Below are 17,111 nucleotides of genomic sequence, written 5' to 3'. Positions count from 1 at the left end.
TCTTTATGCTAAGCTAAACTACGCTAAGCTAAACACCTCCTGCCTATTTTTTATGTAATTACATGTTTGACAGCTAATGAGAGTGGTATCCATTCTCTCATCTCTTGCCAAGAAAGCAAATAAGTATATTTCCCAACTCAATTCCTTTAAGGCATTTACACAATGGAAACTTTGTGGTTCTGGTTACAAAATGCTAACATTAGCCTAATTGACGGATCTCAGATATGCCTGTCTACCATCCCCACTCCCTTCCTTTTTGTCTTACTACATAAAGACACATTATTTATACATTTGCAACACATTTTTTTTCAATTGACACCAATACTTAAAACTATAAAACTATAAAAAATTGATATAAAATGAATGAAAATCAGTGGTTGTCTAAGAGATAGAAAAATCATTCTAACGAACACGCGGGTAAAACATGCAATGCTGACGCTTACAGACATGTGGTTTTACATACTTTTGGTTTTACATACAATGATCCATAATATACATGCACCATTAGATTATGTTAAATATATCTCAGCTTTAAAAGTCACATGTTTAAGCACTGTCACACAATGGACCTCTATTTTGACTATTTTTGGCATGTGTATATATTCACAACTAATATAACTTCTGGCATCAAAACTCCCAGCTAAACATTAACAGGTGAGGTGTGAAGCTTGCCCTGCTGGTGTGTTATTAGTGTGACTGACTTTAGCTGTGATTATCATCTGACAGGCTTTGCTCTGTGGTTCAACCCAAAACACTCTTTTCTCCTAGCTGGATGTGGGCTGCCCTTCATTGCAGAGACTCAAAGCTCTAATCCACCTTCTAAAGTGACACACACACAGGCTCCACATAGACTGTTTCTCCCGGAAATGGAACTCCACCACTTCCTTAACGTGAACATTAAAGCGTTCACACACATGCACACACACACAAGAATGACTCAACACTTTCATATAGTTGTGATTATTAGTTTTTGGGGAGTTGTTTCACCAAATGAGTGAAAATAAGCAGGTTGATGGTCCTACAGATGAATATTAGATTGATGTGTGATTCTTGTGGTGCTTACTATTATGTATTTAGCTCTTGTGTGGTAACTGATATTTAAGTGATATGTTGATAAGAGCTTAAACAACTTTTATTATGACTAAATAATACTAAGCACACTCCCATTCGCAGACACACACACACAGACAGACACACACACACACACACATACCGACATCAGTGGACCCCAAGGCCGAGTGAAAACCTTTGTGTAATAATTGCTTAACACATTAATCTGCTATGACAGTTTCAGCCTGTTGGTACTAAGAAGTTCCAGAGTGGAGAGGATTAAAGGGATACATTTACATAGTGAATGTTTCAGCGTTTATCAGCAGGCACATTACTTGCATTGGTTTCCACATGAATAACCATACATACAGAAGCCAGGAAGGATTGTGGTTTTGATGGAGATCAACTTCAACCCAAAGGAGCACAATCCAGAAACAAACTATGGTAATGTAAAAATCGCAGTTCATAAGCAAACATTATTTAACTAGATATCTGAATTATAACACAGTTTACTTTAAAGGGATAATTCCACATTTCGGGAAATAAGCTTATTTGCTTTTGTGCAGAGTACTTCGTGTTACTTCTTAGTTTATTGGTTGACATTTTTAGCCAAAGTGATAAACCGGCTGATCATATAAGTGGACACTTTTGGGAAACAGGTGCATCAAAAAACTATGACAGACTAGTTCTCCTCCAGTACTACACGAGATATAAAAGTAAACTGACAAGCTTTTGAGCACAACTCAATAAGAGAAGCCTCTGAGTGGCACTGACCAATGTGAGGAGTTCAGAGCAATGAGATACAGTTCACTGAACCCTCCTTAAGAGATGAAAGGGAGAAACACACACACACACAGTAGAGCCCATATACATTTACCTATTCAAATACACACACACGCAGGCACATACACACACACACACACACATTACAAACACACACAGAGGGGCTTTGTCAGCCTCTCCCCACGTGACGAGTCCTGTTAGACTCCTGCTCTCAGTCTCATTACTGCGATTACAGTGACAGCCTGAGAAACTGTAGATGCCTCGTGCACGCGCACACACACACACACACACACACACACACACACACACACACACACACACACACACACACACACACTTTAGAAGTCAGGTAACTCTGACTTAGGTTAAGAATAATGGGTTACGAGTAATACAAAAATGAGAATACAAAAATAAGAGTATTTTTATTGATTTTTTAAATTCAAAGTGGCAAACAGTGACTGGGCAAATAGGAGTGCTACATGTGGGTGTGCATGTTTTACAGCACACATGCATTAAACCAGAGACACACACAATAATACAGAACCTTTGATATGATAGTATAAAGTAGAGTGGTGCCAATGAAGAGAGATACAATGATCTTTAAACTCAGCTTTAGCCTTCTGCTGACTTATTAAACATGATACGAAAGGAAATTGAGAAGATAAAATAAAAGAAGATGAGTCAGTCCATCGCCACCATGCTGATCTCACCCTTCCTGTAACACAGCAAATCAAATCTCACGCTGACGTCACTCCTCCTGACAATCAGCCAATCGATTCACTCCCCTCCCCTCCCCTCAGTCTCCTCATCACTCTCATCACTGACAACAACAATGAAAAAGTACAATGTTTCAGGCTGGCCAATCTAATCTAATTGACAATAATCAAATTTTTGTCTTTGTGTAGTGGCTTACTTTAAATAATCATGAGCAGCTGGCCTAGTCTGTGCTGAGTGATTCAGCAGAAGCAGAGGGGAACATCTGAGCCCACAAGGCAGCAGACAACAAGAGTCTTTTCTCTACATCCTCACCGCTACCAGCACAGTGACTCACCACCTGACCTCACATATACACACATATTTTTGGAGCTTGAAAAACTAAAAGAGGCATTAAATAAGCACAATCACACAGCATGCAACCCTTATAATATACTGTATGTGTTCTGTCTTATAAACAGTATATTTGACCAGTTGGCAGTTGGTTTATAATTTGCTTTCTGCTGTGCTGTTTTATTGTTTTATTATAGAGATTTTCTTGTCTTAATTGAGAAAATGTGACTTTGTTGTCTTTGTTAGCTATAGTCTGCTGTAATCAGAGAGATATGGGGGACAGAAATGACAGAAATTGAACTAAACAGCCCTTTGAAGTCCAAATCCATCCGATCCATCCAATCTAATGTAAAATAATCTCAATGTAACATGCATTGCCTGCTATATCCCAAAATGCAGGCCCAGTTTTGCATTAAAGGGACGTTGCATACAAGGTGTGCTTCTGCTTTCACTCCAGTATGATGGCGGTGAATTATGTTTTTGGTGCTCACAGCGTTAATTGTTTTTTCACATATTATCTATCAATTAATCTGCCAATTATTCTCTCAATCGTTAATCCCTTGTTCTATAAAATATCAGAAAGTGATGACAAATGTTAATCATGATTTCCCAAAGCCCAAGATGAAACCTGAAATGTTCTGTTTTCTGTCATAGAGGACTAAAGAAACAAGTAAATATTTAAGTTTTTAACCTTTTTTTTTTAAAGACTCAAAGCTATTAATTGATTATCAAAATAGCAATTGATTGATTAATCATTGCAATTCTAGCTTCATCCCCTTAAACTTGTAAAAAAAATGAAGTCAGCATTGAGGCTAGTGATATTGTACAATAAGAGGATAATTCAGAGCAGCACCACATCCTTTTAGCATTCATAATTTGTTTGGGAATAAAAAGTCTCAATAACAACTGAGGCTAAGCAGCTGAAGAATGTCTGTGAGTGTTTTGATGCAGATGTGAGTGGACTGTAGCCCTCTGATATGACTTAACTGAAGGCCTAATGACAGTGAGGTTAATGAGGGACTACACTGCACTACTAACACACACACACACACACACACACACACACACACACACACACACACACACACACACACACACACTAGTGAGCCTGTAATGATCATGTAACTGAGACAAGAGGGGTACAAACACTCAGATTTCACTAAATCACACACAGTCTCAACAGCCCTAATCCTTCTTCTACTATTCAAAGGCTTCTGTTCTGCTGGAGTGTAAATACTAAGAAGTTTCTCTCTCTCTCTCCTTCAGAAACATGATCATACTACCACTGCATTCATTCACATGCTTTTAAATGTGTGCGCGCTTCAAAAAAGCCTTCAGGTGCACGATAATGATTCTCTCATATAACAATAAGCACAAAACCATACGCCAGCAGGTGCACTTGAGTATTTGTGTTTTGTGTATGTGTGTAGACAGGCTTGTATAATAAGTTTCTGTGGGCTGGGGTCTAATGGCCGCCCTCAGCAAGAGAAGAGAAGAAAAAACTAGATCTTATTGACAGTGAGAAATCTGAAAGGAATGGAAAACAATGGGCTGCTACTGTAAAGCAGGACTCTGTTTTTAGTAACAGTCCCTCCATTGTCAAGCAGTTGTTGTTGACATCAAGGGCCAATTGACTATATCACTCTCTTCAGTGTACTTCTGTTGGCAGTGAGCTGAAACAAGTCTTCAACCTGTAAGAGACTGATTCCAGTCACAGTGACATCTGTACAGGATGTAGAATGAAGGATGTATCATGTATGCAGGGATCCAGTTTGCCCTTAAACAGTAATCTTGTAATAGATATAAATCACTATATGATTAATATCTATTTTTTCTAAACTCTGTGTTTTGAGATGAAAAAGGTATCAAAAAAGATTTTGATATCTATCTATCTATCTCATTTTGTAATCTTGACATAAAAATGTTGTTTCCAGTATTTGGCGTAACAAAGTTACAGTCTAAAATCCATATCACAGGATACTTTTGGTCATTTTCAAGTAAGAAAATCAAACATTTATCTTCTAATATATGAAGATCTCAGGGTTTTTTTCTGTTTTATAACATGGTACAATATTAAAGATATTGCAGTAAAACAGATGCAGCATTACACTCATGCATCATTGCCAGCCTATATGGAGGTGAACTGTTCTGCCTCCTTTTTTTTAACCAAAGTGAGTTTACATTCATTCCCAGTCAAAGGATGCATTCCTGGTTTTCTGTGGTTGGCGGGAAAACTTCACAGGAATTGATGATAAAGACGTATAACAAAGACCTTGAATCCTGCCTTTCCCTCAAAGTCCAGTGTGTAAACTATAACTGTCATTGATGTCACAGAGGGGATTTGGGAACAAGTGAGGTCAAAGAGAGAGAGGGTTCTGTTGACTCAGCGTTTCCCCCTCCTGATGTTCTTCACACGTCCAACCAACCACCGTTCCATTCACAGGGTCGACACTGCACGCCCTGAGCCTTGGAAGGATCCACGGTCACCATGGTGACAGCTAAAACTAGTCCCAATAGGCTGCCATAGGGAAATTCTGACTGGGTCACTGATCACAGCTCTGACTGCTTCCTGGGTCAAAGTTGCTGTGCAGGAAGGAGGTAGGGTGAGAGGATGGCAGCGGAAGGTGCTGTCAGACTGACTGGCAGCAGGAGAGGGCATGTGAGGGTAACACACACACACACCACTGAGCTTAAGCTTAATGGAAATGTTCCTTTTAGACAAGGACAGTACTGTCTGATGATGATACTCAAGGGACATTGGTGGAAATGAAAGATGAGGAAAATATAACAAAACAAAACATGTTTTTCATACATGTATGGGACATTAAAAAACATTTTTGTGTTGGAAGCAAAATGTGAGCATGTGACTCAAGAAGAAACAAACAAACAAAAGAGAAATGCATATTGAATTAACCTTTGCTCAAGCTAGTTAAACATAAGTTATTGAATATCTCAGTAACTGCTATATCACATGACAGCAGCTGGCAGACGGTGTGCAGCATGATTTGCTTTGTGTCTCAGTTCACTTGAGCTGCTTCATGAATATTTATAATGAATATGGCTCGGTGGACACGGCTGATACATGTGCACACACAGTCATAGGAGCATACGCAATGCTTTTGTGTTGTGGCAGCAGGCGCACAGCCTTTGCCCTCAAACATAATCCACTAAGGTCAAGTGGGCGGGACTTGTGACTCACCGACACTCATAGGAGCCAATAGCAAATTGACAATCTGGATATTTGTAAAGGGATAGAGTTAGTGGGGGTTTGACTAGGTCTAGTTTGCATTTGAGCAATTATTTTGCAACATGTTACATGAGTTTACATTTTAAAACATGATTTATTTATTTTGACAGTACAGACTACATGGGGTCAAATCTAGCTTCACATTGAGTGACAGATATCAGATATGACATGCTTGCATATACTGTACTAACAATTATTTCTATTGTTAATTGGCAGATTAATTGATTAAGTCATCCAAAAATGTCAGTAAAATCACTATTTCCCAGAATGGAAATTGACACTCAAATTGCTGACCAGCTGTCCAAAACCCAATGGTATTCAGTTTTAAATCTGGAAAGCTGGCTTTCTTTTTTTTCTTTTTTTTTTTACAATGTATACTAGTTTACTGGAGGATTTGGAAAATTATTATTGTACACATACATTTAAATCTGAAATAACAGACATTCATTCATAAGGTGTATTTGTTGAAATGTCCAAAACTAGACATTACTGTCTGGTTATTTTATCCATACACAGTTCCTTGTTTCTCTAAATAATGTACCATATCATATATGTGATGCTGAGTCATTCAAATTGCCCACTCTTACTTCTACAGTACGAGATAAAAGATTCACTAACCAGCTGTCATCTATGTCAATCATTAAAATCCATTTTTAAAGATGACTTACTAGTTTTCCGTTCTTTAAAAGTCACTCCAGCTCATCTAATGAAAGAGGAAAGGCTATCTGTTCTTAATTTAACAGTATGAAATCTGAATCCTCACTGCTGGCTACTTCTGGCTATAACCTCTGAATTATTAAAGCTCCACTTCAAGGATATTGCCAAACTAATAAGTCACTTGACCGGCTCCTTCAGGCAAAGTCTGCAACATGACTTGCTTCTTGGATAAATTGTTAACTTCTTATATTAGTTTTTCATGGATAGTACAAAATAAACATGTGCATGGGTGTGTGTGAACACACACATACACACACAGATGGACTGTTACATAAGGAATGAGAATTGTACTTAGTGTACGTTGACAGCATGTGTTTGGTGATTGGTTCCACAATGTGCTACTGAAGTGCCCCATCTGTGTGCTGTCAGGTGTGAAAAACATCTTCTAAATTAAAAATGACAGCAGAGCACACGCACCTCAGGTTTAAATAATCTTACTGATGATCCATCAAGAGGTAAGCACTGTGAGCTTTTAAAGAGCAAATAGACTGTTATGTTACATCATCTTTCCAGTAATACATCAAAATGGCAAAAACTGCCTTCCCTCTGTTCTTGTTCCAGACCCCTTTCAATCTTGCTCACCCTGATACCTTTAACAAAAATAGATAGAATTAGGCTGATAAAGAAGTGTTTCATCACTCTGGACTTTAGGGATGGGGGATTAGGAACTTGCTAACAGACAGCATTAACCTCGCAGGCTGAGGCAGGTACTGGTTGGCAACCTGCGAGCTGATTACTGAAAAAAAACACACACACACACACACACACACACACACACACACACACACACACACACAAACACACACACACAAAAACACACACTAAACTATCACAGTCACAAGGAGAAGCGCCAATGAAAATCTTTCAGATGCTGTAAAGTTCAGGTTCACTGCAATCCTGAAGCTCCAAAATAATTAGAACGTTGCCACAGCGATTAATCCTGCTGAAAACAGCAACATGGAGTTGTGGTTTGACGTTCAAAGAGATGATAGGTGTGATTTCACAGCAGATGAAAAGGTGCGACTCCCAAATGATTATTAAGTGAACATCAGTTGTACTTTCATTAACAGATGACACTCCCTTTAATTAGGGATCCATCTTCATGTTAATCATATAGTCTAAATTTACCGGTAATAGGATTTGCTATGATGTGGATAAAATTATAGCAGAAAGATGTTAGCTAGGGTATGTGGAAGGGTGTATCCCATATCTCTGTTTAGGAGGTGTTCACTCTGAAAACTGAAGTAAACTTTGTTTGCTTTTGTCGTTGGCAATTTCCAGTAGTTTATCTAGTCCATATTCATGTTTTTATTGTGAATGTTACACTTTTGACTTTGAAAGAGCTTTAATGTTCCTAAAACTTAACTGTGTTCAACAAAAAGCTCTCATAAACCTACCTGTCCAGCACCAAACAACAGACAGTGAAAAAACAGCGGTGAACAAAATGGAGCACTTAGCAGCTAAAAGGCCAGATATTTCCCACAGGATTTGGTCACGACTGAAAAAGAGCTGAAAGAAGAATCAATATTGAACTTACAAATGAATGCTAATGCTGCTCTGAATCTTTTATAGTTTTTTGGCCACTTGGGGACAATTCAACAAACACAAATTGATATGAGTACTATGTTAGCTAACGGTTTCTAACATACACATCTAGTAGCCACATTAGCATTCATTTGGAGTCGTATTTCTGTGCCCCATGTAAGCTCCTTTTTAGCTCTGTTTTGGCCTCCAACACCAATAATTTGACCCATTATTCATATAAAAATTTGATTGGTGCAGTTTTATGTTAAATTCTGTTCTGTTATGTAAGAATTTTAGCTTAAAACTTTAGAAAATGTTCTAAAATAACAAAATGAGCTTCCAACTGCCTTGCCTTTCTCCTGTCTACATGGTGAGACATTTAATAACGTTAGCTTAGAAATAGAGTCTGCTAATGTCAATAAACAACCAACAACCATACCACTTCCATTGGAGCTTACATTGAAAAAAGCATGTGAATTATATTGTGATATTGTGGTTTTAGCTAACTAACGTAGCACCCACTCACACTTTCAGAGATTTCAGATTCTTAAATACTGCACCTTTAAAACAAACTAAGCCATCATTATCATTTTGAGTACTGCAATGACTTTCCTTGTTGGTGGATGACTGTTACAAAGACCTACAGTCATTAATGCAAATATTATCTATTTAAATTTGCATTTGAGGCAGAGACTGGTGTGATGTAGGAAGATTAAGCAGCGTTGTGAGCCTGCAGGTAAGGTTAGGATGGTCTCAGTGACAGGAAAAGGATCTGCTTACCTGTGTGTGTATGCACGTGTGTGTGTGTGTGCGTAAGAGAAAAAGAGATTAGTGACAAAGCATGAGGCATTTGAAGTCTGACAACTGACCTACGAAGAGGCTCTGAAATCTGAACTGCTGATTCTTCTTACAATCACACCAAGACCCAACTAACTAAATTCAAAAGCACTTATTAAATGAATGAATGAATAGAAGAATAGAAGTAATACAAATAAATGAATGAATAAACCAACAAATAGTCACCTGACTGACCATAAATAGGACTAAAGGTGGAAACCCAACCAGCAAACAAGACAACAGAGCTCTCCAAATAATTAAAGAACTAGAGCTTTCTAAGTGGACACAATAGCAGGTCGTTTCCACTCAAGGAGACAGACACACAACTTTCTGTAAGCTGATATGTCAAATTGTCATTTAACTTGTATGCTTGGATGAGATATACTAGTGTGTTGCAAAGCTTAATCTTTTACAACATGTATGCTTTAAATTAAGACATACCTGCTTTGTGTATATAATGACACCAGAGTAATCTTATAGTATTAATGTAATCTTATTAATGAGACTGTATAGGAGTGGATGACCAGAGTGCACGATGGGATACGCCAGCAGATCTTTTATGATTTAAGAAGTGAAGACACAGGCTAGTATGACTGAGTTGGCTCAGTAAATAGAGTTCTGGGTCAAAGTCTGAATGCACAATAACAAGTGAAAGAGCGAGAGAGAGACGAAAGAGAAACATGAGAGGAACCAGCTTTTGTCCTCTCTCTTCCACTGATCCAGTTCACATGACATTTCAGATTGTCTTTCCAAAACACATGCACACATACAGGCAAGCACCTGCCTCCTACTTTAGCCACCGCCCTATCATGTCAGTGTATTGATGCCTTTATTGATTTGTAGGTATTTTATGTTGGTGCTGCGTCTGGGCAGATTTGTTTTTTGTTCTGTTTCTATTTCTGTTACATACACACACACACACACACACACACACACACACACACACACACACACTAGAAACACTGATATAACTGGTGTTCAAACAGGAACTATCTCAGTCTGAGAGTATGGATTGGCTGAAGGGGCAAGGGTCAGATCAGGCACAGCAAATTCAAACTGCCTGAAATTCAACACACAAAAGGCTACAAATGCTATGACTGAAATCAACACTTCACTCTGAAATCATACCATAAAATATCCTGCATTTTGCTCATTTGCGTCCTCCAGACACTGTGTGTTGTCCTGACTACACTGTAAAGGTGGCTTTCCCTTAGCCTAATCCCTCTGAGCTGAGACCTTCATTCATAAATCCACTACACAGCATGTAGCCTACTGTACATGCAGTGCAGGTATTAACAAAAGAAGCTCGGGTAATCATGGGTACTGTTCTATATTTGTTGTGTATATAATACTACTAGTAACTATTAAATGTAAGGGTGAGACATATGAAGAAGAACATAATGTCTGTTCCATATTAGCTTTAAAATGAGGGCACATTTATGGTAGGAGGGGTTTGTTTTGGGGGGATTTGGGGAGATATAGCCTAAAGGGAAATTGGATGGGGTGGAGATGCTCTGGTACATTAGAGTCACTGTTAAGTTACATATGGCCTATGATGGATGTGGAAGCAGGAATAAAGGCAGGGATCACATGTGCAGGTGTGACACAGGAGCATCTTTTGGAGAGGAGGGTCCGCTCCAGCTGCATCCTTACCTCAGGGCGACGCGCACCGAGCTCTCATCCGGCCCGCTGGTCATGTTGTCACCGGAGGATGGCCCCTAGCAGTCCGCTTAAAAATAGCTTGCTTTCCCTTTTTTCTTTATCCTCTTACAAGACAAGAGAGCGCCGTGTGCTGCCCTCCCGCCCTGTCAGGAAAGCCTTCTATCTTGAGCCTCCACCGCCGCCGATCTCACCTCCTCCTAGGCGGACTAGAAATAGAAGCCATGTTTTATGTGATTATGATCAGATCGATTTGTTTTCCATGTTCGGAGAAACGTGTTTGGGGTATCCGGCGGTGGTCACCTCTTCAGAGGCATCGTCCCTGGCTGCTGGCCGGGCAGAGCACAGTGTGTGTAGACGGTTCACTTGGCGTGTGATTGACTCCCAAGGCGGAGGACGTAACTAAACTCCTCCCTCTCCTCCTGAGCCGTACAGGAGGAGCAGAGAGGAGACACAAGCTGACTGACTGCTGCTGACACTGGGAAACAATGTACACACATTTCTGATGTTTACATTACAATATAATAATAATAATACAATAACAATAATAAAAACAAATTATTCATTGATTAAAATATATATTTTGTTATATGGCTAAATAAAGAAATGTGGTGACAAAGAAATAATGAGAATCAAAAATGAAAAAAAAATCAATCCCCTTGTCTTCAGAATGAAAACATAAAATTAAATACAATAATGATGGGGGAAAAAACCTAAATTAATAAAAGGACCTATCTGACTGAAATTATTTTTCGCAGTACATGTTTTCATTTGTTCATTACAATAGTTTAGTCATTTCATTTATCGTTTATTGTTATTCATTAATCAATATTTGATATTATAGAGCTGCTATGTGTATGCTGACCTTTGTCTGTTATTGCTCTGGTCTCCATTGGTCAATAAAGTTCGTGGGTTTTTTTCTTCTTTTCTAAGTGTCTTCAGAAATGCACAGTCACACTGGTCAGAACCAGTGACTTCTTCAGAGCCTGTTTAACATGAAGGGCTGGACTGAGAGGCTGTCTGGTTGTCAGATTAAATCAAACCTAAATAAAGCCTATGGTCAGTCTTTTAACCATTGGGTTGATTTAGGCAATGAAAATGTTTGTGCATAAACATGTCAAAGATAAACTAAAACTGAATAAAATCAATAAAAAATAAACCAAACTGCATTTGAATGTGCCTGTGATATGTACAATGTGAGAAAGATCAAAGGGTGAACGCGGTTACTTGGGGATGCTGCCATCTTGTGGCCATCTTTTATTATTGCACTCTTGCAGCCCACTTGATTTGGCCAGCAGGTGGCTTCAAAAACACAGTTTCTTCTTCATGCAAATACCTGAAGAGTGACTCTAAACAGTGTATCAGTACTGGAATAAAGAAGTCTTGTGAACCAGATATCTAAATTAATATATAATAAATAGAAGGGGAGGCAACCTTTAGTTTGTTAAAATAGATTAATATCTGTCTGTCATCATTAAAAAGAACTGATAAAAGTTCTCACTTGTCAATTCATTTTTTAATTTCTCGATACAAAAAAATTAATCCAGACGTGACAAAAAAGCTTATAGCCTAGGCAATTCAGTAATTATTTTAAGGTATTGAACTTTCCAAATGGTGTAAATCCTGTCACAGAAGTATAATCTAATTACAAAGGATGGTGAAGAATAACCATGAGACATTCTTTGCGGTTGCTCTGTATTGTTTTATTTACAAGAAAATACATCTTCATCTTTCAACATAAAGTGATCTTAGCACATGGTTTTTGAACAGACGGTGGTTATGTCGATGTATGTGCCTCTCTTGTTTCTACTGTTAAATAACTCAGATTCCTACACATGCACAATGAGATCCCCATAAAGCAGGGTTACTGTTACAGGAGGTCAAAATGTAAAATAGGTATATGTACGGGAGTTTTGATTGAAAACAAAGCTCTCTCTAAAAAAGTTCTGTAATAACACCAAACTTTAGTAATCACTGGCTTTGAGGGACAGTCCCTGCATGTTGGTGCAGGACAGTTTAATCAGTACATCTTCAACTTCAACACTTTGTATGTTAGAAACCAGAGAACTACCGTACTTCAAAAAAATTCATTTCCCAATGCTTTTGTTTTCTGGTTTCTGGATTGAGAACTTTTCATGAATTGATTTGACTGTCCTACACTACTTTTGAACACACATTTCAAACGTTCTCCTTACCTATAATACCAGTTTACACTCTGTCTCCACTAAAATAACAACATGCACGATTAACACAATGATAAAATTATCAATTGTCAAACAAAACAAAAAAAGAAGACTGTCATGACCTGACCGCATGTCTTCGTAACCTTAGGAAATGCTTTATCGTACATGATTACATTCAATCTCTTACTTACAAAAGGGTTCAGTATCAAGGTTTTGTTAGTAAGGATATCATTATATAGCAAGGTCATACAGTGTAGTAGGTCACTATGGGCCTAACTTCACCGGTAAACTATCTTTAAATGTTTCTTAAAGGAGATAAAAAATGATGAGGTTTCATGCAATTATCTGAGGAGTAACTTCAGTCATGAAGAAATAAGGTTGACTAGATGCAAATTCACAGCTGTCTATTTGAAAGTAGCTGAAAAAAATCTGATATTAAACGTGCATTAAGGTATTTATGGACCACTCGGCAGCAGCCGAAGCAGACTGTGACTACAGCATATGAAGTTGATATGGAAAACTTGTTAGCAAACAGCTGCCTGTTTACACATCCAGCAGATAAAGAGCAACATTAGCATTCTTCTGGAGTTGTGTCAATCCAATATTCACTTTCTTTTAGCTTTTCTTTGGTGTCCAAAAACACCTGAGGGAAACATCTGTCTCTTATTTTGCTAAAAAGCAGGTAATGTACAGTTGAAAGAGAACCTTCTGTGGCTGGCAATGATGCTATATCACCATATAATGCTATATGGTGAGAGGTGAAGTTGTAGGCTCAAAAACCAAACTAATGAGTTGAAAGATTGTTCTACATGGGTTCACTACTACAAATGCCTTTTACATACAAGCAGTCATGTGAGCCACTGCTAATAAAAAACATCAGTCACTTTAAATATACAAATAATATTAATGTAGAGAGATTGAAGGTATTTTCAGATAGTCCCTACCAGTAGGGCTGGGTGATATGCACAAAGTCAAATTTCACAATATTTTTGACCAAATACCTCTATATCAATACTACAATAATATTGTAAGGATGACTATTTTCACAAAATATTTACACAATGAGATTTTTGATAAATAAACATTGGTAATGTGGATAAAATGAGTGAATAAAGGTAAATAATGTTACTTTAATGCAGCCTTAAAACCAGGAAAAGACAACACTTATGATATATCAATAATACTCCAAGTCAATATCTTCTCATATCACAATATCGATAAAACATCAATATAGTGTCCAATCGTTCGAGAGAATATTCAGGTTGAAAAGTTTTCGATTTAAGCAGAAGGGTACCTCATCATTTATTATCCCACATTTCTAGATTAGATAAAAGTGTCTCGGACTTTCTTAATTATTGAAGCCATGGCCATGCCTACAGGTTACAGGCACTGGCTGCTCTTGAGCTGACCTCATGTTTCAGTGTCACTTGGCAGACTCTGTGTCATTCAGAGGCTTGTTTACTCTCCTGTCAACAGAGTCTGACTAACACAACACAGAATAGATGACATACTTCTGGTCAGAAACTCTTGTACAGTCATTAAAAAGGCTTGCTTGCCATTTCACATGAAAGTGTAATCATTTTTTCGATGGTCCTCTTATTATATTACAAGACCATTTCGAGCATACAAGTTATTATTCCTTTCAATATAAAAGGAACAAATGAACAAATTCTAAATTGAATTAGTTTTTCTTCTTCTGTCATGGACCGGGGGAAAAAATATGAATCTGTCCTTCAGTAACCTAGCAGACCAGTGCTGCATCCACATACTCAAAGCCCTTTTCTTGAACTGTCTTCTAGAGCCAAGAGGGGAACTTACAAAGGTTTAAAATCTCAATGGAGTAAATATGCTGTGCTTTTAACACCATGGATGCAGCCCAAGCTTAGACTAAACAAAAATGCCTGACGAAGTTGCTAAACCTTGACATGCAACAATACGTATCAAGTGTCATACCAAATTAGATAACGCAGAATTGGTTACATACCTAAAAATCAGTACTCCTTTACACATTTCTTGATACCAACAAGCCAAGCTGTATTTTGAAAGACAGCAGTGCATTTATTTCTGTTCTGCTGATGATGCATATGATTGTCGGTTCTGTGAGACGCCAAAAGGGTGGCGTGCTAACAAACAGAAGCGTGTTAACTTGATATTATTACACTGTCAATCACTCAAGCTCCATGGTGACATTGATTGAGATGTGCGTGTCGTGCATTGAGAATTACAAAGTTTTTCTTGTTTGCTTATAGTTGTTTTTCTGAAGTGGTCTTACACATTTAACTGTTTCTGAAATGAGCTGAGGGATCCAAACTCTCACACTGTCAATTTGAAATGTATGAAACCACATATCTAACTGTATGTGAGTGTATGGTCAAAATCTGATATCGGACTTTAAATGAATGACATAAGCATCCGCAACTTCTCCATAACTCCTCTCCGTTTAACTCAATGCAATTGGAGAGGCAAAAGTCTGCCTAGATCACTGTTCCTCACTCTTTAAGCACGCACACAAACATATCTGAACCATAAAAAGAACATACCGTATGAGCAGCCACAACCACAGCTTCAGAACCACCACATGAAAACAAACGTTAACGACTTTTATAACGGAACAAAAAATGATGATAATGTAACAAATTGCTAATTTCACAGTACAGTACATACTTTCACACAAGTTGCTGGAAACAAACACGGAGGCTGAATGAGGAAAAACAATCCACCTGCCAACAGCCACTGTAGATAACCAGCAGTACCTCATTATACATGTTAGTGCTATGTATTCTGTTTTTGTTCCTGTACATAGAAGAGATCCTAAGGATAGAGGCTAAACAACCTGATGAAGTATCCTTGAGCCAAAAATGAGCTGCAAAGACGTTAATCTATGAACAAGCCTGAACTCTAACCTCTCCTCTACAGTATATTAGCCCTATCATGAGATGCACATATTAGGTAAAACCCAATAAGGCCTCTTATATAACAACATGTTGTAACATATGTGGAGTATTATCTCTAATATTAAGATGCATTTAAACATACTGGAAAATATTAAAAGATAATCAACTTCCATTGTAGAAAGGTGAGAAATAAAGTATTTCTTGTATTATAATCACACAGCTGTTGATTGGCATAGTGTGTCAGTTCATTGTCAAGTACCGTTATGCTATAATGTGCATCTCAACAGGCTCAAAAGAACCCACAGAGCCGGATCAGCACTGCTGACAAAGCAGAGTCCCAGCAGGTATCCGACACACAGCAGACACAAGAGTGTGTTTTGTGTCAACACATGAGGGGGGCGGAGAGCTGCGACAGGTGGCGGGTGTGACAGTAACAAAGTCTGAGTGACTACCTGTTCATCCATGTACAGTATATAGTATGTGACTGTTCATAGACAGGCCAGACTAGATTGCTCTCTGCTCTGAAGAGGGCCTCTTTAGCTCATTGTGTTTGTTCAATAAACCAGAAACCTGTAGTTTCGGAGCCAGACCTGCGTCACTAATCGCTCTAATAATAGACCCAAGATGGCTCTGTGCAAGACTGCAACTGAGCCTATGCCAGTGGTTCAAAGGTTTGAGAAAATTCAGGGCAAAGACGAGGTAAAATAAGGACAGGGATTGTATGACTGCTATGTACACAAAACCAAACAAAGGCATATAGTGACATTTTTAAAAATAGTCTCTTCTGACCTCTCGAAATTAAGAGGTCACATTAAGTTCAGTAAAAACTGAGATACACTACTTAAATTAAGGAGGTAAAAACAAATATGGATCCTGCACAACCCCAGTGCACCGGGCGTGGAATACTGCTTTGGATATAATTTAGTGGTTCTATATTAAAAAAGTTTTCCAGCTAAAATGCAGCTATCGCCTCATTTCACCACGAGCCACCACAACAAAACAAAAACAGCCCTCTAGAAGCAGAGTAAAGTGCTACTTTGTAAAACAAAACAAAAAAGATCCATCTTGGTGAATTTGGATGTACCGGTTCTGCCACTTTCAAATGTAAAAAAAAAAGAAAGATGCATGCTAAAAGCTAACTAAAATCTACAACTGAGTGTGCGGTTTGTG

General features: G+C 38.2%; 1 protein-coding gene across 3 annotated transcripts in view; it reads right to left on the bottom strand.

The window, feature by feature from the left end:
• LOC128353338 (kinesin-like protein KIF21A) overlaps nt 1–11,218 on the bottom strand; it is a 36,612-nt gene extending 25,394 nt beyond the window's left edge. For all 3 annotated transcript variants that reach the window (XM_053314025.1, XM_053314026.1, XM_053314027.1), the window contains exon 1: nt 10,859–11,218. In XM_053314025.1, coding sequence (XP_053170000.1) covers nt 10,859–10,902 — 44 coding nt within the window. In that variant the 5' untranslated portion in view covers nt 10,903–11,218. The remainder of the gene's footprint in view (nt 1–10,858) is intronic.
• Between the last annotated feature and the right edge of the window lie 5,893 nt (nt 11,219–17,111).

The sequence above is a fragment of the Scomber japonicus genome, chromosome 23 (assembly GCF_027409825.1).
Source record: "Scomber japonicus isolate fScoJap1 chromosome 23, fScoJap1.pri, whole genome shotgun sequence".
Lineage (NCBI taxonomy): Eukaryota > Metazoa > Chordata > Actinopteri > Scombriformes > Scombridae > Scomber > Scomber japonicus.
This window is presented reverse-complemented; position numbering and strand designations above follow the sequence as displayed.